General features: G+C 48.5%; 1 protein-coding gene across 3 annotated transcripts in view; it reads left to right on the forward strand.

The window, feature by feature from the left end:
- The window catches only part of DNAI4 (dynein axonemal intermediate chain 4), a 48,567-nt gene that overhangs the window by 18,954 nt on the left and 9,829 nt on the right, over nucleotides 1-19,784 (forward strand). The window contains exons 9-15 of one of the 3 annotated variants that reach the window (XM_056814984.1): nucleotides 3,790-4,001; nucleotides 6,576-6,662; nucleotides 8,733-8,884; nucleotides 13,018-13,175; nucleotides 13,941-14,062; nucleotides 16,827-16,925; nucleotides 19,461-19,687. In XM_056814984.1, coding sequence (XP_056670962.1) covers nucleotides 3,790-4,001; nucleotides 6,576-6,662; nucleotides 8,733-8,884; nucleotides 13,018-13,175; nucleotides 13,941-14,062; nucleotides 16,827-16,925; nucleotides 19,461-19,687 — 1,057 coding nt within the window. The remainder of the gene's footprint in view (nucleotides 1-3,789; nucleotides 4,002-6,575; nucleotides 6,663-8,732; nucleotides 8,885-13,017; nucleotides 13,176-13,940; nucleotides 14,063-16,826; nucleotides 16,926-19,460; nucleotides 19,688-19,784) is intronic. The other 2 variants (XM_056814985.1, XM_056814986.1) reach the window with 2 other exon arrangements.

Consider the following 19,784-nt stretch of genomic DNA (forward strand, 5'->3'; position numbering starts at 1 on the left):
GGAAGCGGGAGAGGAAGGAGAGTTGATGCAGCTCTTAGTAGTGGGGCAGGAAATGGGGGTCCTGAAGCCGGGATGTGACGCCCCGATGAAAGCCTGGTGCGTTAGGCTTTGGGGAAGAAGAGGGCCAGCTCAGCCTGGACGCCGGCCCCAGTTTGGATTCAGGAATAGGAAGCAGCCAGGGTTGGGGTGCATCCAAGATCCGGGGGCGCCCAGGAAATGGAACACCTACCCGTGAACAGTGGTGCTGGGGAGGCCAGCCGGCAGACTCGGCGTGCTGAGCTTCTGTCCCGGGGTGGCGGCACAAGGCTCTAGGGAGAGACTGCGATGGGGGTCTCTCAGCCCCCTCGCAAGTCAGACCAAGATGGTAGAAGGACGCCTCATCGACAGGCAGCGGCAGGAGCAGAGCGGGGGCATGAGGGGCCGCCTCAGGAAGACTCGGGTTCAAATGTGACCTCACACACTTACTCTTGGGGGATCCTGGGCAAGTCCCCCTGTTGGCCTCAGTTTCCCTCTCTGTAACATGGGGATACCTGCCAGGGTTGTTGTGACCACCAAGTGAGAGAGCAGTGATGAGGCGTTCGGCGCGGGGCCTGGCGCGTCATGGCTCTTTGATGTTGGCGATGAGCAGCATCATAACAATAACGCCTAGAATTAAAATGTAACAAACGTCATAAAGAATAGCAATGGCCTGGGCAGCACGGGGGAGGGGAGGCATCCTCCCTGGTGTGGCCAGTTTGGACAACAGCCTGACCCTCATCATCCTCTCTCACCCCAGGCGGGGAGGCGGGGACGGGCCGCAGGCAGCGTCTTGTGAGGCCGTCTGGGCCAGACCTTCCATTGCACAGATGAGAACACTGAGGCCCAGCTAGATGTGAAGGGCCTGGTCTGGCCATGGGCACCCAAGTAGGAGGGCTCAGAAGTGGGAGGAGGAGGAGGAGGAAGAGGAGGAAGAGGAGGAGGAGGAGGAGGAGGAAGAGGTGGAAGAGGAAGAGGAGGAGGAGGAGGAGGAGGAAAAGGAGGAGGAGGAGGAAGAGGAGGAGGAGGAGGAAGAGGAAGAGGTGGAGGAGGAGGAGGAAAAGGAGGAGGAAGAGGAGGAGGAGGAGGAAGAGGAAGAGGTGGAGGAGGAGGAGGAAGAGGTGGAAGAGGAAGAGGAGGAGGAGGAGGAAGAGGTGGAAGAGGAAGAGGAGGAGGAAGAGGAGGAGGAGGAGGAAGAGGAGGAGGGTCATGGCAGCCCGCCGTGCTGCTGGTGGTGGTGGTTCAGGTGATGCATTTCTTGCTGGGGAAGAAGAGGAAGATCCAGCCCTAAGATGGGGCCAGTCAGGTGGGTGCGGGCTCAGGGGAGCAGGAAAGGGAGGGAGAAGAGAAGATTCAGGCTCACCTCGTGGCCACCAGGGGGCTCGCCTGGGGCTTGGATGCACTCTAGATTCCAGTCCTGCCTGGGACGCTTCGGGGCTGGGGGAGCCTTCACTGAGGCTCCGTGTTCTCATCTGTAAAATGGGCTTGGCCACACCGCTCGGACTTGCCTTGCAGGGTGGTTCAGGCCAGTCTTAGCCTTCAAGCAACGAACATCTCAGACCAGAGGACGGACTGAGGGTGCGTCTGCGCCGACGCAGGCCGCTCTTCTTACCGCTGTCAGAGGGAAAAAGGAAGAAGGGGCTTTAGGGGTTCTGGCCGTTGCGTGCACAGTGTCGGTACCGTCCTCACCGGGCTCCACGTTCCCCGGCGGCCTCCCCGGCCTTTCTTAGTGTCATAATAGCTCGGAAGAAGTTTGAATGGAAGACGGAGGCTCGATTCATTGCTTTTCCTGCTAACGTCTGCCAGGGCCGACTCATCGCACCCCTTTTTTGGTGCTGAGACCCCGATCCACAGCAAGAACGGCCAGCGGGCGCCCACGTACCAGTGAAGAACAACTTAATTTTAGGAGGTCAAAAGAATAGCGAAGCAGCACATGCATGTGGCGGGGTTCATGTGTGCATGGGTACACGCGTATGTGTATGGAGGGAGAGAGAGGGACAGAGGCAGCGACAGAGGACTTTGTAGCCCTCATCATTCTGGGTGGTAGATGCTCTCTGTATCCTCCTTTTACACCTAAGGAACATGTTCTTTGGGCCCTGGACGGCCCGGCCTGCGAGCCCCCCATAGAGGGAACGTGTTCTTTGGGCCCTGGACGGCCCGGCCTGCGAGCCCCCCAAAGAGGGAACGTGTTCTTTGGGCCCTGGACAGCCCGGCCTGCGAGCCCCCCATAGAGGGAACGTGTTCTTTGGGCCCTGGACGGCCCGGCCTGCGAGCCCCCCATAGAGGGAACGTGTTCTTTGGGCCCTGGACGGCCCGGCCTGCGAGCCCAGAGGGAACGTGTTCTTTGGGCCCTGGACGGCCCGGCCTGCGAGCCCCCCATAGAGGGAACGTGTTCTTTGGGCCCTGGACGGCCCGGCCTGCGAGCCCCCCATAGAGGGAACGTGTTCTTTGGGCCCTGGACGGCCCGGCCTGCGAGCCCCCCATAGAGGGAACGTGTTCTTTGGGCCCTGGACGGCCCGGCCTGCGAGCCCAGAGGGAACGTGTTCTTTGGGCCCTGGACGGCCCGGCCTGTGAGCCCCCCATAGAGGGAACGTGTTCTTTGGGCCCTGGACGGCCCGGCCTGCGAGCCCCCCAAAGAGGGAACGTGTTCTTTGGGCCCTGGACAGCCCGGCCTGCGAGCCCCCCATAGAGGGAACGTGTTCTTTGGGCCCTGGACGGCCCGGCCTGCGAGCCCAGAGGGAACGTGTTCTTTGGGCCCTGGACGGCCCGGCCTGCGAGCCCCCCATAGAGGGAACGTGTTCTTTGGGCCCTGGACGGCCCGGCCTGCGAGCCCCCCATAGAGGGAACGTGTTCTTTGGGCCCTGGACGGCCCGGCCTGCGAGCCCCCCATAGAGGGAACGTGTTCTTTGGGCCCTGGACGGCCCGGCCTGCGAGCCCCCCATAGAGGGAACGTGTTCTTTGGGCCCTGGACGGCCCGGCCTGCGAGCCCCCCATAGAGGGAACGTGTTCTTTGGGCCCTGGATGGCCCGGCCTGCGAGCCCCCCATAGATCCCCGACTAATTTGGCATTTTCTACACAAACGGGCACATTTTAGGAAACATTTGCCAGTTTGTGGCTGGTGTTTTTGTCATACTTGGAAACCCAACGCGTGAAATTCTATTTAGCAACAGAAACAGCATTTGTCGTCTCTTAAAAGAGACCCTGTTGAATTCAGGAGAGTTCCAGGTGTCTAAACGTTCCTGTTTAAGCTGGCTTAATTGGGCTAATTACAGTATGAGGAGGGCACACGCCAGCCAGCTTTTCATGAAGCGTTCTTTGTTCGAGCTGCAGCTTCAGGGGAGAAAACGAAAATTCTCAATTCAATAAATGCCTTTTGGTTAGTTCCCTTCAACGAATTATTCCTTCTGAGCAGCTTTGTAAAGTGACCTTGGTTGAATCATTAGAAGAGGAGCTTCTCATTTGTTGAGGGAATTTGGCACAGGGTAATCCCACAGTATAAATAGATATCTATCTAAACCCCCACTTCCATCTTAGAATCCGTATTAGGAATTGGTTCCAAGGCAGAAGAGAGGTAAGGGCTAGGGAATGAGGGTTAAGTGACTTGCCCAGGGTCACCCAGTTAGGAAGTGTCTGAGGCCAGATTTGAACCCAGGACCTCTTGTCTCTGGGCTTGACACTGAGCCCCACCCACCCACCCAGCATCCCCCAATAGAAATAGCTTTAAAACCACTTATTCAACTGGCCACATGATATCTCTTTTGGGTTGTGCCTTAGAATGGGAAGAAGACACCGAAGAAAGTTTTGATCAACCTTTGCAACCCACCAAGTCACAGGCTACAGAAAGCTCAGAAGCAACTCGTGAACAAGAGATTATAGAGGCTGTGGAAGAACATGTCCCACCCAATTTAGAAAAACTGTGGGCATTCTCTTGTGAACTCACCAAAGGGCAGAACGTGAGCAGCCTAGCCTGGAATAAAATGAACCCGGTGAGTGAGCAACTAAGTCTTTGAAGGCATCTCTGGAGTGGAGGGGACCAAGGAAAATGTTCTTGGCCTTGTGCCAGTAGGAATAATGGCAAAATCCCCGCAGTTGAGGAACTACCAGAAGCCTGTTCAGAGAGAAGCCTGTGGCCCTTCCTAGCAGCATCTCCCCCAGAGAGCCTGGGGGCAGAGACTGCTGGGGAATAGCTGGGTGTGAGCTGGGTCTGTTGATGGTGACTAAGGCTGTTCAAGGCACATTGGAGAATCCTAGATTGTGGGAGCTGTCTGCCCTCTCAGTGCTGCCCTAGCAGATACTCCAACCTTTCTCTAACGGGTACATTTACCCTCAATCAGGAAGGATGTCAGAATGTTTATTCAGCTTGTCTGCTTCAGACTATATCAAGGAGAGCCATAACATAATGTCATTTACCTTTTTAAAGTTTTTAAGACTTATTTAAAATTTTTTAATATATTAGCATCGAAGCATCCAAATGATTTTCCGAGTCGTCTTCCTTCACAACAGTTACTTATTTCAACAGCTTTGCCCTTAGTCACATCTGCCTTCCCCAAAGCTCAAATCTTTTTTAAGCCCTTACCTTCCACCTTGGAATTGAGAGCTGGCCCTCCATCCACTGAGTCACCCCCCAAACCTTTTTTGGAACTCTTCGTGTCATCGATGGGCCGGCCAAAATAATGATGAGCCCTTCTGGACCCGTTTCATTTCCCATCCCTGGATTTTTGCCCAGCTTGTCCATCATGTTAGGCAGAAATGCCGTCCTCTGCTTTTAGAATTCCTGCCTCCCTCCAAAGCTCATCTCCAGTCCCACTTCATGCATCCACCCCTTCTCGCTCGGCCCTCCCCTTGCCCGTTGCCTTACTTACATTCTTCTCCTTCCTGTGAACACAAGCTCCTTGAGGACGAGGATTTTGTTTTTGTCTTTGTACTCTCAGTGCCACACACGGAGTAAAAGCTAGTCAGTGCCTGTGGATGAGAGAGAAAGCAGAGCGCTGTAAACAGATGAATCCATCTCTTCTGATCGTACACTTTGTGGGGTGAATCCCAAACCCCTTGAAGTCCAGTGTGATGGGAGCAGAGGGACCAGGCTGGACGAGGCGATTTCGGTCTCCTCTTGAGCTGTGGCTCTAAAGAGGCTTTAATCTGGGCTCTGGAATATCCAGAGCTGCGCATCGAATAGAGCAGTTCATCATTTTAGTTCAACAATTGGTTTTCCTTGTAGTCTTCTGCATTTTGTTGGGTGTATTTAAAACCACGATTCTGAGAAGGGTTCCACGGCGGGGTTCACTAGGCTCCTGCCAGGCACAAAAGGATTAAAAACCTTCCCTCTGAGGCAGGGAAGTTGGGTTTCTTGGGTGCCGCAGACAGCAGCAATTCAGGGGACTTCAGAAGGGGAGTCTCCGGGACGTTTTGTGCCATGGCAGCCCATTGCCATGGTTCGCTCTCCCTCCAAAGTGGCTGTAGCCCAGGGGCGAGGGAGCAGGCGGGCGCCCTCTGGCACACTCAGAAACCCTAACGAGGCGCTCGCTGCCCGCAGAATCCCTCATTCTGCTTGTTTTTTATGAATTATGGACTCCTCGTCGGCGTTGAAAGCCAGGCCACAGAGGGCTGCTTCAGCTAGAGCTCCTTTCTGCAGAATTTCTATACACTTGCAGAACACGCGTCTAGATTTGTGTCATCTTCGTGCACCTTTTCTGTATTTTAACGGCACTATTTTGAATCGGTTAAAATCCAGTTCTTAGATTTTCTTTTTTTTTTAATAAAAATTATTTATTAAAGGGCCACAGAATATAGATTACAATCTAATTGGAAACCAAACATTCTAATTTCAAAGAATCAATGGATCAAAGAACAAATCTTAGGCATAATCAATATTTTCACTAAAGAGAATAAGAACAATGAGAAGACAGTACATCAAAATTTAGGAGATACAGCCAAAGGAGTATTTAGGGGAAATGAGTTCTTAGATTTTCAAGAGGAGATGATGAGTCTGAACGAGATTCGGTTAGGACGCTCCAGTGATCGAGGGGGCGCGCTTGGGGAAGGAGGCAGGACGCATCCCGCTGTTCTGGGCACGCTCTTTGTCTGCTCCTCTCAGTGACTCACAGTGTTTATTCAATGCCTCTCCATTTATATTAGAAATAATTTTCTCGTGCTTCTCTCTTTCAGAGAGCGGAGAAAGTCTTGTTTACCATAGTTTAAGCCAATACAGATGGTCGGAATAATTCTTGAAAAGAGTTATGCTGGGACAGCGAAGTGGCTCAGCAGATAGAGAGCCAGGCCTAGAACTGGGAGGTCCTGGGTTCAAATTTGACTTCAAACACTGCCTTATTGTGTGACCCTGGACAAGTCCCTTAACCCCATGGCCTAGCCCTTGCCAATCTTCTTCCTTGGAACTGTATAAATTAAATTATTTTTGTTACTAGATATAATTTAATTTTTATAGAACCAACACAGAATATTGATTCTAGAAAAGAAGGGAAGGGCTTAAAAAAAGGGATGCATTTGTTCATTTTCCCGAACTGGCTGTGTCTTGACATTCCACCTCTCCTTCTGCTTTTCAGGACCTGTTGGCTGTTGGTTACGGCCATTTTGGCTTTAAAGAACAGAAACGAGGACTGGCTTGCTGTTGGTCTCTAAAGAATCCTATGGTAAAAGCAGGGTTGAGAAGGCCATTTTTGATTTGCTTTTTTAAAGGTTGGCATCATTCCTATAACCAAGACAGTGAACACAGAGACTTTCCCGGGTTCATTTCTGTGGCCCAAAGCCTTAAGAATGGCTGCAAACCCTTTTGTAAGGAGTCTGGCCCTTTGGCTGTCTGGCCTTTCAGACCTTCTCACGGGTATTGTATCTGATCAGTGGGCTTGGGGTGGCTGGTGCAGGTGTTTGGGGTGCCACAAAGCACATCCGTGTCAGATGGAGGCGTGCCGAGGGCTCTCCTGAGCAGACGGGCCGTCCCAGGCTCTCTCCCTCCCTGGGAGCCCCTCATCCTCTGACACAGCAATAAGGAGATGAGGCCAGTGAGTGACCGGCCTCCGGCCTCCGGCCTCCAAGCAAAGGAAGAGTCAGCCGAGGGGGCAGACCCTCAGCTGGTGAGACAGGATCAGGGCTGCCCGAGGGCTCAGAGGATGCTCGGCCTTTTTAGCACTAGAATGGCTGAGTTCCAGGATCCTCCAGGCAGGGGGATGCTCTAGAGATGATGGAACCTCCCGGGCATGTCCTGCCTGCCTCCACCCCGTGGGGCCTCCGCAGGGACACCGAAGGGATGGTCCTCCCCCACCACACACGGGTGGCGTCGGTTTCCCGCTAACACGGCTCGATGGGCAGATTCTATCAAGTGAATCCAGCAGTGCCTGTGCTGAGGACAGGCACTTCCTAGGGGCAGGGAGTGGCGCCAGAGTTCAATAGGAACAAGAGATGGGCCTGGGCTGCAGTGGGAGAACCACGAGGCTCTTTCTCATCTCTTTCTAAAACTTACTTATTACAGCATCTGTTTGCATAGTACATAAAAGCGAGAGGATGGAATCGTTGAACATCAAGTTTCTTTATGCTGTTAGCATGGCAAACAGCCTCCCTACAAGGAAGGAGAGGGGCCACGATAGGACAGCCATAGCACCCAGGCAGCCAGTAACCAGGTGGCAGGCCCTGTGCCGAGCCCTGGGATGCAAAGGACAAGAGACAGACCCGCAGGAAGCTCAGTCGATGGGGAAGTCGAGAAGCCAGCAAGGGAGAGGGAGAAGTGGTGACAATCCCTAGAAGGAAGGCACTAGTGATCAGGGAGAACAGTGCAGGCTTCTCCGAACAGGTAGGATTTTAGCTGGACGTAGAAAGAAGCCAGAGGAGCCAGGAGGTGGGGATGCGGTGAGAGGCCATCACAAGCTGGAAGACAGTCAGTGGAAATGCCCCAAGTCAAGAGATGGACCATCTCGTTCAAGGAACAGCAAGAAGTAAATGTTTACTAAAACACTAGCTCTTCTGTAGGAGGCAAAGCTGGTCCTTTTCCAGTGTCTCCTCCTAGGTCAGATCTGTTCATATTTGTAGCTTTCCTGCCCATCCACTCAATGATATCACTAAAATCTCATCTTTTACAAAGATGCCTTTCCTGATCCCTCCTAACTCCTGTCCTTTCCCTCCTCCAATGACCTCTAGTTTATCCTCTATCTGCCTTGTTGGTCCACAGTTGTTTGCATGTCATCTCCTCCATTAGACTTTGAGCTCCTTGAGAACAAGGACTGTCTTTTGCCTTGGTATTCCAATTGGTTAACAGAGGGTCTGACACATAGTAGGCTCTTCATAGAGTCTTATTCATTGGTTCCTTTCCCTTCCCTTCCCTTCCCTTCCCTTCCCTTCCCTTCCCTTCCCTTCCCTTCCCTTCCCTTCCCTTCCCTTCCCTTCCCTTCCCTTCCCTTCCCTTCCCTTCCCTTCCCTTCCCTTCCCTTCCCTTCCCTTCCCTTCCCTTCCCTTCCCTTCCCTTCCCTTCCCTTCCCTTCCCTTCCCTTCCCTTCCCTTCCCTTCCCTTCCCTTCCTCCCTTCCTCCCTCCCTCCCTCCCTTCCTTCCTTTTCTTTCCTTCCTTTCTAATAAAGGAAAAGAGATTTCTGTTAATTTTTCAAGAACGCGATTTAAAAAATTATAGCAATTGCTCACCTATCACTTTTTCAGTGATATTTAGTGATAAGAAAATATAATTGTCTTAAACATAGCCTTGTTTTCTTTTGCTTAGTGGCCGGAACGTGTTTATCCCAGTCACCATGGGGTGACATCTGTGGATTTCTCCATAGCATCCCCAAACCTTCTAGCCATTGGGTATTACAATGGCACCATAGCCATCTTCAACGTGCAAAGCAACAATAAAGTTTCAGTGCTGGACAGTAGGTGAGACTCCAGGAATAGTTCCCCTTTGTGTATGCAGCAGGAAACGTTTGCTCTGCCCTCATTTAGATTTATGAGTCCGTAAGTAAAGGATGTACTTGGGTTATGGAGGCACTCGGACGCATAGTACACATTTCTATTTCACTCCGCTAAACCTCGGCACTAAGCTACAGAAGTAAAAAGCAGAAGGCAGCACCCCCTCTGTTAGTCTTCCTTTGAGTGAGATGGCTGGTGACGTTGGCTTACAGAGTGACCTGAGAAGTATGTTTTTGAACCTGATAGAATCATTTCTGTCCTCATTAACTTATTCCCCTGAATACGTCTGGAGAAAATAGTGTGAGTAATTCGAAGGGGCCCCGTGAACAACAGTGTGCCGAAGGGTGACGTGAGCTCTCAGTAGGATCTGACTGGGGACACCAGAAGGTCACAGGAGCTCAAGGAGGAGGATACCGAGCACTGTTCAGCCTTCAGCCCAGAGCCAACCATGACCAGCATTTGGCCAGTGGCTTTGTTAGACCAGGAGTCTGAATGGCTTGGCCATTTGATCAAAGATGAAAACTTTGAGTCAAAACCAGAAATGTCAGTAGGAGAACCTGAATACTCCAACCAGGAAGCCTGACACAACTTTGGGTGGAAAGATTTTCATTTTTCCATAGCATAGAATTTGAAGTAGAGGGAGAAACTGAAGTCATAGAATAAGCCATTGAAAATGAGAAGGTAAAGGGAAGAACTGATGGTGTCCTTGGGGAACACATTTCGGTAAGAAGTCCTGGGGATGAGTGGGGAGGGAGCCAGGGTGATGGAGTAACTGTCTGGAATGAATACAGGAAGAAATTTTTTTAATCTCCCCAAAGATCTAGAAAAGGCACCAGGCTGAATCCTGATCAGGAAAGTTAAGATAAGTAACAAGGAGTCATTGTTTCCAATCCAGTCCAGTGAGGTCTGGCACTCTCTAAACAGGGTCCAACCAGGAGGACCCCGGAGGAACACTCCAGCACGAAGGCAGTGACTGTGCACCCGGACAAGAAGGGTCCCAGAATCATAGTTCACACTTCTGTCATTCTAGTGGCTGAGTTCAGTCCAAGCAGCAGTCCAATGTTATGCAGACCCAAATCCATGTCAGAGCAGAGGGCACAGTGGTCAGACCACTGTGGGATCATTAAAAGCTTGCAAGACCCCAGTATGAGCTGTTCCCTGAGAGTCAGGAATAGCACGACACTCACCACCCCAAGAAAGCAACAACAGGGCCAGCTCATGGAAGACCTGGAACATCTCAATCTTCCCACAAGTGGTGGGCAGAGCACAGCACTGGCAGCAGGTCCAAAGTCAGAAAATAGGCTGGGAGAACAAGCAAACAAAAAAAGAAGCCCACCCAAGAGCTCTTACAGTGACAGAGAAGCTCAAGACACAAACCCATGAGAATGATGACTTCAGAACATTAATAAGCAATGCCTCAAACAAAACAAGACCTAGCTATGAATTCATGGAAGTTTAAACACGTGTTGTCTTTTTAAAAAAAATGTAATGAGGGCACTAGAGGAAAGATTGAAAAAGAAAGGAGAGCTACAGAAGAAAGGACTGGAAAGGGAATAACAGCTTGGTACAAAAGGTAACAAAGCTTTGCCCAAGCAGCTAGCTTCCTGAAATTAGAATGGACCAAATGGAAGCTAATGACTCCTTGAGACAATCAGAAATATTAAGATAAAATCAAAAGAAAATGAAAGAAAATATAATATATCCCATAGCAAATGACCTGGTAAAGAGATCAAAGAAAAAAATGAATTTTGGAACAACTTGAAAAATAAGACTAAAAAAGAAGAGCCTAGACACTATATTTCAAGAAATATTAAAAGAAAACTGCCTAGATCTTTTAGAACCAGAGGCAAAATAGAAATAGAAATAATTCATCATGACATTTAAAAAGAAACCTCCAGTCTAAAACTCCCAAGAACATTATAGCTCAAATCCAGAGTTCCCAGGTCAAAGATCACCAGCAGCCAGAAAGAAAGAATTCAATAACCCAAAAGCTATATATATAGTCAGGATCACACATGATTTAACAGCCACCACTGTAAAAAAGCCTATAATATAATAATCCAGAAGGCAAAGGATATGGGTTTACAACCAAGAAAAATAAGTCATTTGGTAAACTTGAATGTAATTCTACAGGAAGAAAAACGGATTGTTAATGAAATAGAGAACTTCCAAACATTCCTGATGAAAAAGAGCTGCATAGAGATATTGAAGTTATAATTCTAGAGTTAAGAAAACAATGAAAAAGTAAACATTAATAAACTATAACATAAGGGGCTAACCATGGATGATCTGTTTACATTCAAATATGGGAAGATAATACCTGTGTTTCCTTTGAACCCTATCATCATCAGGGCTCAGAGAGCCCAATCATTAGATTGAAAGCTAGAAAGGGTTCTGGTATATGTCGATGATCTTAAAATAAGAATAGAGGAGGAGGTAAAGAGGAATACTTGGAGGAATTGAAAAGAAGTTAGGGAAATTTATCCACATAACTGGGGTGCACAAGTAGAAATCTATACCAGTAAAGAGGAAGGATTGGAAGAATAAATTGCACATAAACCTCACTTTAATATAAACTGATTAAAAGAAGAGAGAACACATACACACTTGCGAACAGACATATATTTCATTCAAGAAGAAAATAGGAAAGGGGAGAGAGTGGAATGTTATCATGCCATAAAAATTCTAAGTATGGAACATTCAAGGAAATATGGAAAGACTTTGGAGGAAACGCAGAGAGAAATTAGCAGAACCAGATCTATGTATTCGTTCCCTACAATGATATTTTTCTTGAAAGAGAATAAAAGGGAAAAAAAATAGGACCAAATTAGATAGATTTTCTGACCTGTCTGTAAAGGGCCATAAGCCATCTCCATTCTATATTTGTTGATCTTTTTGGCTAATTGTGTTAAAGCCTGGGAGATCGAGGTAGGATTTTATCCCTTGTTTTATATACTTATTTGATTGTTGAAGTTATTGCTGGGTGAGCTACGTGACTCGGTGGATTGAGAACCAGTCCTATAGCTGGAGGTCCTGGGTTCAAATTTGGCCTAAGACATTTCTTAGCTGTGTGATCCTGGGCAAGTTACTTGACCCACATTGCCTAGCCCTTACTCTTCTTTTGCTTTGGAACCAATACACAGTATTGCTTCCGAGATGGGAGGTTGGGGTTTAAATATTTTTTAAAAGTTATGTTTACTTTAAACATTTGATGGTAACTAATTAAATTTCACCTTCTGGAAAACTTGCTCTGCTCCAAAGCCTTAGCTTGACTTGAGGTGATCTTTGATTCTTAAAAATCACTCCATCACTAGCAGGCTCTATTCAATGAGAAAAGCTTCAAGCATAGACCAGGGATACCTGAGGACCAGCCTAATTAAGCAGTTAGCAAGCCTTAAGCATTTATTAGGTAGCTGGTACTGAGCTAAAGCCTGGGAATCCAAATACCAGCCCTCCCACTCCCAAGACAATCCTTGCCCTTGAGGTGTTTATATTTCAGGGAGACACAAAACCCACAGGAAGGAGCTAAAAGTATAGGGACGGAAGGGAGATTGGATGGGGAATAGCAGAGAAAAAGCTTAGAGAGTCAGAAGCAGACCCCCAGAGAGGACTGAAGGGGGCTGCATTACTTTCTTTAAAATTTGGAATTGATCAATCAAAAGAAGGAACCTTGGGAGTGCGCTCCTCTTCTAAGTCGCGATTGAGGTGGGATCAATAACCTTAGAGAGGTTTGTCATACCCCAACTGGCTACTGGCTGATGGGTTTTTAGAAATGGCCATAGTAGCACATGGAGACGCAAAAGGAGGGGTGGCAATCTACCTTGGTCAAAGGAGCCCTCTGGATGCACTGCCCTTGGTAACATCGTGGCTACCTTTCTTATGTCTCCATTCAAAAAGAAGCTAAAGAAAGTAGACAGGTATTATCATGGATGGATGTCCAAGTGACAGAGTTATCCCTCTTCCTAATCTCAATATTTCTCTGCAAAATTTCACTTTCTAATTTGGGTGGGAGATTATTCATCTCCAGGTCGCTGCACTAATCCCTTGCCCTCTAGGGTAACTGTTAGCACTGCTCTAATCATCTTATTCTTTTCTTTGAGTGAATCTTCTCACAAGCACGTTGGACCAGTTTGGCAACTCCAATGGGTAGAACAGGACAGGGGTACTACTGGGGAAGAAAAAAAGGAAATCCTCGTGACTGTTGGGGCAGATGGAAGAATCACCAAGTGGATAATCCAGAAAGGGCTGATTTGTCATGGTAAAAGGGATTTCATGATTCTTCCATAGACTAAGCTCAAAATTACTGCTGTTGGCACTGAGATTTCTTTGATGAAACAATCAGTTGTGGTTCACCGAAACTTACTGCTACCATTTTAACTTAGCCTCTTGTTAAAAATGCTGATTGTATGTTAGGGCGTCTGTCCCAGGCATAGGCATGATATTTCTGGGCCGTGATGCAGTAAATGCCATTTGCCTGGCCTTTTTACATTTTTATTGATGGGTTGTAACAGTATAAACATAAACCCACAACCCCTCCAAGCATACTTCCTGGAAACCTATCTAAGCTGGCGCCCCAAACAGTTTATGACTCATAGCATGTGAACTGGGCACTTTGGGGTAATTTATTATTGGTTGGTTGACCGAAAGAGTGTGCCTGACGTTAATGAAGTATTGTCAGCATTGTTTCTGGTACACAGAATTAGAGAATTACCTCCTCATTACATCCCCACATACCAAGAGCCCTTCATGCCATGGCAACACCCTTCAGCTTGCTGGTTACCACCTCATTATGCCATATCTCCCATAACTAAAGCCAGTAACCCAAATGAGGCCTGACAAGAGCAGCATAAAGTGGAACTATTCCTGGAGCCTATGCTCCTTCAACCCCAGATCATGTTAGCTTTGATCCATATATTTAGCCCAAGTTTCATTGCTATTTAATGTCTTTGTTTATATCTTCGGGAGCATGGGTGCTTTCCCCTTGGGTTTGCTTTCTTCATTTTATTTTATTTTTTTAATAAAGATTTGATGAAATTGAAGCGAACAACATCTGATAGGCAAAGAAAGCAAAATGAGCGAGAGAAGAAAGGTGAAGCTTTGATATCTCGTCAGGCGCCTGGGATGTGTTTTGCTTTTCATCCCAAGGTAGGATTCCTCAGTCTGTCTATATTTCTAGAGGCTTGCAGTTAAATGTGAAATTATTTGATGAGTGAAAGAACATATATGGCAGTGACTATTTTGGTCTCATAATTAATAAAATCACTTATCAAACTCGGGTGTATTGAATGCCCAAGAATCTAGATATGCTCCCCAACCCTCATTTTTCTTTGAAGAGGGAAAAGTGTGAACATGCCTAAGTAATAAAGGAAAAGTTCCCTAATCTTCTTCCTTGACTTTCTAGTAGGAGTGTCTGCAGCCCTTAAAAGCACTACCATGCTTCGTAAAAACAAAATGGCACCATGGTGGTTGGCTAGATTTTAGCCAAAGTTGGAGACTACTAAATTCATGGTAATTTCCTAAATCCATGGTAAATCTAGGCCAGAACCAAGTCAAGGGAGAAGATAATGAATGCCATTGCCCCCTCCATCTCTCTCCCTCTCTGAAGAAGGACCCCTTCTCCCCAACTCATCTTCAATAATCCTGGCTCTTTCACCCTGAGCAAGTCAATTCATCTCCTTGGATCTCAGTTTGTTCATCTGTGAAATGGAGTTGGTCTAGATGGCCCCTTGATCTGTGATGCTTAGAGCAACCCCATTCTTATAGTATCAGAAAGATATCCAGACAATTTGGAACTCTGCCTAAAGGGCTAGCAAACTGCAGACCCTTTGATCCAGTAATACTACTAAATCCCAAAGAGATAAAAATGGGGAACAGACCTTCTTGTGCAAAAATACTTAGAGCAGCTCTTTTTGTGGCGGTGAAGAATTGGAAATTGAAGGGATATCTGTCAATTGTGGCATACAATGGTGATGGAGTACTATTGTGCTGTATGGAATGATGAACAGAATGATCTCAGAAAAGCCTGGAATGACCTACATGAGCTGATGCAGAGTAGAGTGAGCAGAACCAGGAGAATATCGTAGACTGTAACAGCAATATTGTGGAATGATCCACTGTGAAAGACTTGGCTACTCTCAGCAATACAGTGATCCAGGACAAATCTGAGGGACTTATAAAAAGAATGCTATCAGTCCACCTCCAGAGAAAGAATTGTTGGGGCCAGAATGCAGATCAAAGCACATGATTTTTCACTTTAGTTGCTTTGAGATTTTGGTTTTATATGAGTATTCTTTATTGCTTACCATCACTGAGAAGAGGGAGGGAAGGGAGAGAGGGAGACAATTTGGATCTTATAACTTCAGAAAACAGATGTGGAAAATTCTTATTACATGTAATTGAGGAAATAAAATATTGTTTAAAAAAAAGGAAGATGCCCGGAACACCAAGAGGTTGAAATGACATGTCAAAGGTCACACAGAGCAAGGTTCATAGAGTGCTGGACCTGGAGTTAGGAAGACCCAAGTTCAAATCTGGCCTTGGCTTCCTCATCTATAAAATGAGCTGGAGAAGGAAGTGGTCAAACGCCCCCCTCCCCCCAGTATCTTAGCTGTATAATCCTGGGCAAGTTACTTTACCCTGTCTACCTTGGTTTCCTCATCTGTAAAAGGAGTTGGAGAAGGAAATAGCCACTCCTGCAGTGTCTCTGCCAAGAAAATTCCAAATGAGGTCATGAAAAGTTAGACACAACTGAAAAAATCAAATGAGAGTCAGTCCAATGGGGCCAGGTTATCAGACCCTAGAGTTGGTCACAGCAACTCAGGAAAATGTTCTCTAAAGTGTGGAGCAGTTGCCCCCTCTGATGAAATCAGATTTTCTGAAGTCCCGAAAAAGTCTCTTGATCTCAGGGAAAACTCAGTTAATGTGAATGAGCATAGAGTAAAAATATCTTCAGTGTATACTTTTCTTTTTTTTAAATTTTTATTTGGTCATTTCCAAACATTATTCATTGGAAACAAAGATAATTTTCTTTTCTTCCCTCCCCACCCTCCCACCACCTCTCCCATAGCCCACGCACAATTCCACTGGGTATCACCAGTGTATACTTTTCTAAGAAGGCTTAGAGATAGCAGGTCCTGGGTTTCATTTTGGCCTTAGGCATTTCCTAGCAGCATGACTTTGGGTAAGCCACTTGACCCGCATTGCCTAGTTCTTGCCCCTCTTCTTCCTTGGAGCTAATACACAGTATTGAGTCTAAGATGGAAGATAAGAGGTTAAAAAAAGAGAATGTTCTCACCTGAAAATTAGCAATGTAAGTTGGTTATATTTAAGGCTAGAATGCTGTATTACCATTTTGTTGCTGTCATCTGGAAAGGACTACTTGGAGGGGTTGTGCTATATCAATCATAGCTAGGAAACCAAGAGTAGATTTAACAGGGAGAGAAGCATTACCCAGGGAAAACTGGGACCTCTTCATTTTTCACTGCCCCTCATTCCAAACTGTTGCCCATTCCCTTTTGACTCTGGCCTTAGTTAGAGATGGATGGTCTAGCTTAATTGTCTACGGGTGCCATCTTGGATCCCAGATCTTCCTCTGTTAAACTGATGGTCTTCTGCCTTCCATGGGAACACTTGCTGCAGTAGGAAAGCTGCTTCTTCACAAGACATTATTTCCACTGGTAAATTTGGAGGCCTTGTGTAGACCTTGTATAGTTCCCAAGTTATAGAGGGATGAGGGCCAGTCTTCATTGGTCAAGGAAGTAGCTGTCCTTCCTGACTCCTTGAAGTAGTGGTGAAACATTCCCAGTCAAGGGTCTGCAGCCTGCTTGGTCCAGCTGTCTTTAAGCTTGGTCACGGCGGTCAGAAGTGAAGGGAACCTGCCCCTGACCACTGTTTCACTCTCTCATTGTAGGACACCAACCTCTATCTGGCTGGTACAGAAGAAGGTCACATTCATAAATGCTCTTGTTCATATAATGAGCAGTACTTGGATACCTACAAAGGCCATAAGGTGAGTTCTGCCAGTATGGGACTGGTGAGATAGCCGACTATCTGGAAGGAATCCTCTTTGTTTGGAGCATTTACTGCTTGTCCTGCTAACAGACTGAGACACCCGACACCTTGTTCTTGGGGGACAGCTCTAGAGCCTCGGCTGAGGCTGGCTCCTGGTCAGCCCACCCTTTCCCTCTCGATCATCACTGGAGGCTCCTGAGATATGGGATCTCCTCCTTAGAGCCTGTCCACCAACAAGGGAGATCTTGATCCCTCTTGGGAGACGCTTGGAGACCTTGTACCCCTGGCAGGCACTCCCCTGGCACCCTGAGGACCTTTATTTAGCTTTCTTGGCATTGCACAGAGTGCCTAGTGGTGATCCCTCCTCTGACTATCTGGAAGACCCATCTTCCTTTCTTTTTCTCCATATTTCTCACGGATCATTCATCAGTTGTGATGGGGTCCAATGTGCTCGCGCCCACTGTGGTCCTCTCCATCGCCCTTTGGGTCAGCCTCCACATGTTCTCCAGGTAGACACATTATACCCCACTTGGTCTCCAAATGACTGCATATGGCAGTATTGTGAATTAAAGGCAGGAGGGGTTGTGTCTAGCTCACAGATCAGTGATACAGTGCATAGAGGACTGGTTTGGAGTCAGGAAGGCCCGAGTTTGAATGTAGCCTCATTTACTCATGAATGACTATGGACTAGTCCCAACCGCAGTCCACCTCAGTTTCTTTATCTGTAAAAACTGGAATAATAATAATAATGTCTGTGATCATGGGATGATTGTGACCCAGGAGTGTACCAGTGACCCTGCAGGTGTTGGCCTGAGAAAGTAGGGGCAATGCACTTAAAAAGAGATCAATTAAAAAATCCTTTTCATGTTGTGTTTCCCCAATTATATGTAATAATAATTTTCAACATATGTTTTCTGAAATTATAAAATTCAAAATGTCTCCCCCCTTCCTCCCTCCCTCTCTTTGTTCTCTCTCTTGGAGATTAGATCGGGGTTATATATGTATTATCATGCAAAACTTACTTCCATATTGGCCATCATTGTGGGAGAATTCTCACCGGAAACCCAAACCCCCAGATAAAAGCCCAAATAAACTAAACTGAAAAATCGTTTGCGGTCTGCACCCCAACTCCAACAGTTCTTTCTCTGGAGGCGGAGAGCATTCTTTGAAAAAGAGACCCATTTTGAACCTAAGAGGGACAGGCGACAACCCGTTTGCCCCATTCTTTGGAGAGAGGCAAAGGGAATCTGGCCAGTACAGCCCGCTTCTCCTTGGGTGCTGGTGGGGTGTGTGTTCCTCCCCGAGCTTGACAAGCCGCTCCCCAGGCTGCCCTCTTGTTGTCCCAGAGCATCTGGTTATCCCTCACCCTTGACGCTGCCCCTTCTTGGGTCGTGGCCAGCTTTGACATACATCCAGGAGCTGGTTCTGCATCCTTTCATTGCTCTCAGGGCGGATATTGGCCTCACCTCCTAGCTGCTACCCTCTCTCCCTTCTCTGTAAGAATGAGCTCAAAGGCTCTTCTGAGACTGTACACTGTAAGGGATCTGGCAGAAATGAGTCAGATCAAGTTGGCATTGGTGCCCCCATCCTGCCCCCCCACTCTGGCAGGCCCCAGCGGGCAGGGCAAAGGCGAGGAAGCTCAGCCCGGGGCATCCCTGCATCCAGCTGGGGTCTCTGCCCATGGTGGCTGGCACTGACCTGGCTCTGCTCTCGGCTCTTCCATCTTCAGGGATCCCTAGAGGGTTGCTCTTGGGTGCCCGCATTTAATTGCTCTCTCCCCTTCCAGGAGGGAGCCCGGGGATCAGTTCTGTCCGGTGGTCTGCTTGCTTCTGCCGTGACAAGTCTGCTCTATCTAGGGATCGCTGTCTTCTGGGGGGAAGGAATTCCTTCAAGGGCTTCTTGACTAGCGCACGGGTGGTCTCCCTTCATCCAAGCGGCTGATGCCAGCCTTCACCAGCACAGGCCAAGGCTGTACCCCGGCCCCCTCTCCGGAGCCCCCTTTCCAAGCTGACGTGGCAGAAGAGAAGGGGAGTCTGACCTCCTGGCGGCTGAAGAACAGGCGTCCTCTGGCTTCCCTCTCCTGAGCGTCCTCTGGCTTCCCTCCTTCCTCCAGTCTCAGTTCAGAAGGGCCGTGGTTGGTGTCTGCCATTTTGTTTCTGATTGCCTTCCTGGGGCGGCTTCCTCACCCTTTCCTCTACCGTGTGCTCGGGTCTCAAGCAAGCCAGGGCAGTGGCCAGCTGTCCGTTTTCTCTAGTTTCTCCTCCAGCTCAGTCACAGGATCCTTCCAAAATGTCTGCGTGGGCCTTTCGGCCGGCCTTCGCCTCCCCGGAGGGCCCCTAGCCCAGGCACCGGCCCTTGGCCATACGATCCTGGAGCAACCTCGTTTTAGGGGGAAGTCTGCTGCTAGCAAGGCCTTTGCGTCCGGTGTGCGAGGGCGCTTGGCTCAGAGAGCCGCCCCCACGCGCTGGGCGGCAGAGAAGTCACTGGCTCCCTTTTCCACGCTGGTACTGAGTGGAGCCTGTTTCCCTTCTAGGGCCCCGTCTACAGGCTGGCGTGGAACCCCTTCTGCCACCAGGTGTTCCTCAGCTGCTCCGCAGACTGGGGGGTGAGCCTCTGGCACCAGGACAACGCGAAGCCCTTCTTGAGCTTCTACAACACCACTAACGTGATTTATGACGTCGCCTGGTCTCCCAGGTCGTCCTACGTCTTTGCGGCCGCCAACGAGACCCGCATAGAGATCTGGGACCTCCACACCAGCGTGTGAGTGGCAGCTTGGGGGGCGCGGAGGGCGTGGCGGGGGGAGACGGGGCCCCACTAGGATGGCTCCGGCCGTGGGCCAGAGGCTCGCCATCTCTGA

This window comes from Monodelphis domestica, chromosome 2, assembly GCF_027887165.1.
Source record: "Monodelphis domestica isolate mMonDom1 chromosome 2, mMonDom1.pri, whole genome shotgun sequence".
NCBI lineage: Eukaryota > Metazoa > Chordata > Mammalia > Didelphimorphia > Didelphidae > Monodelphis > Monodelphis domestica.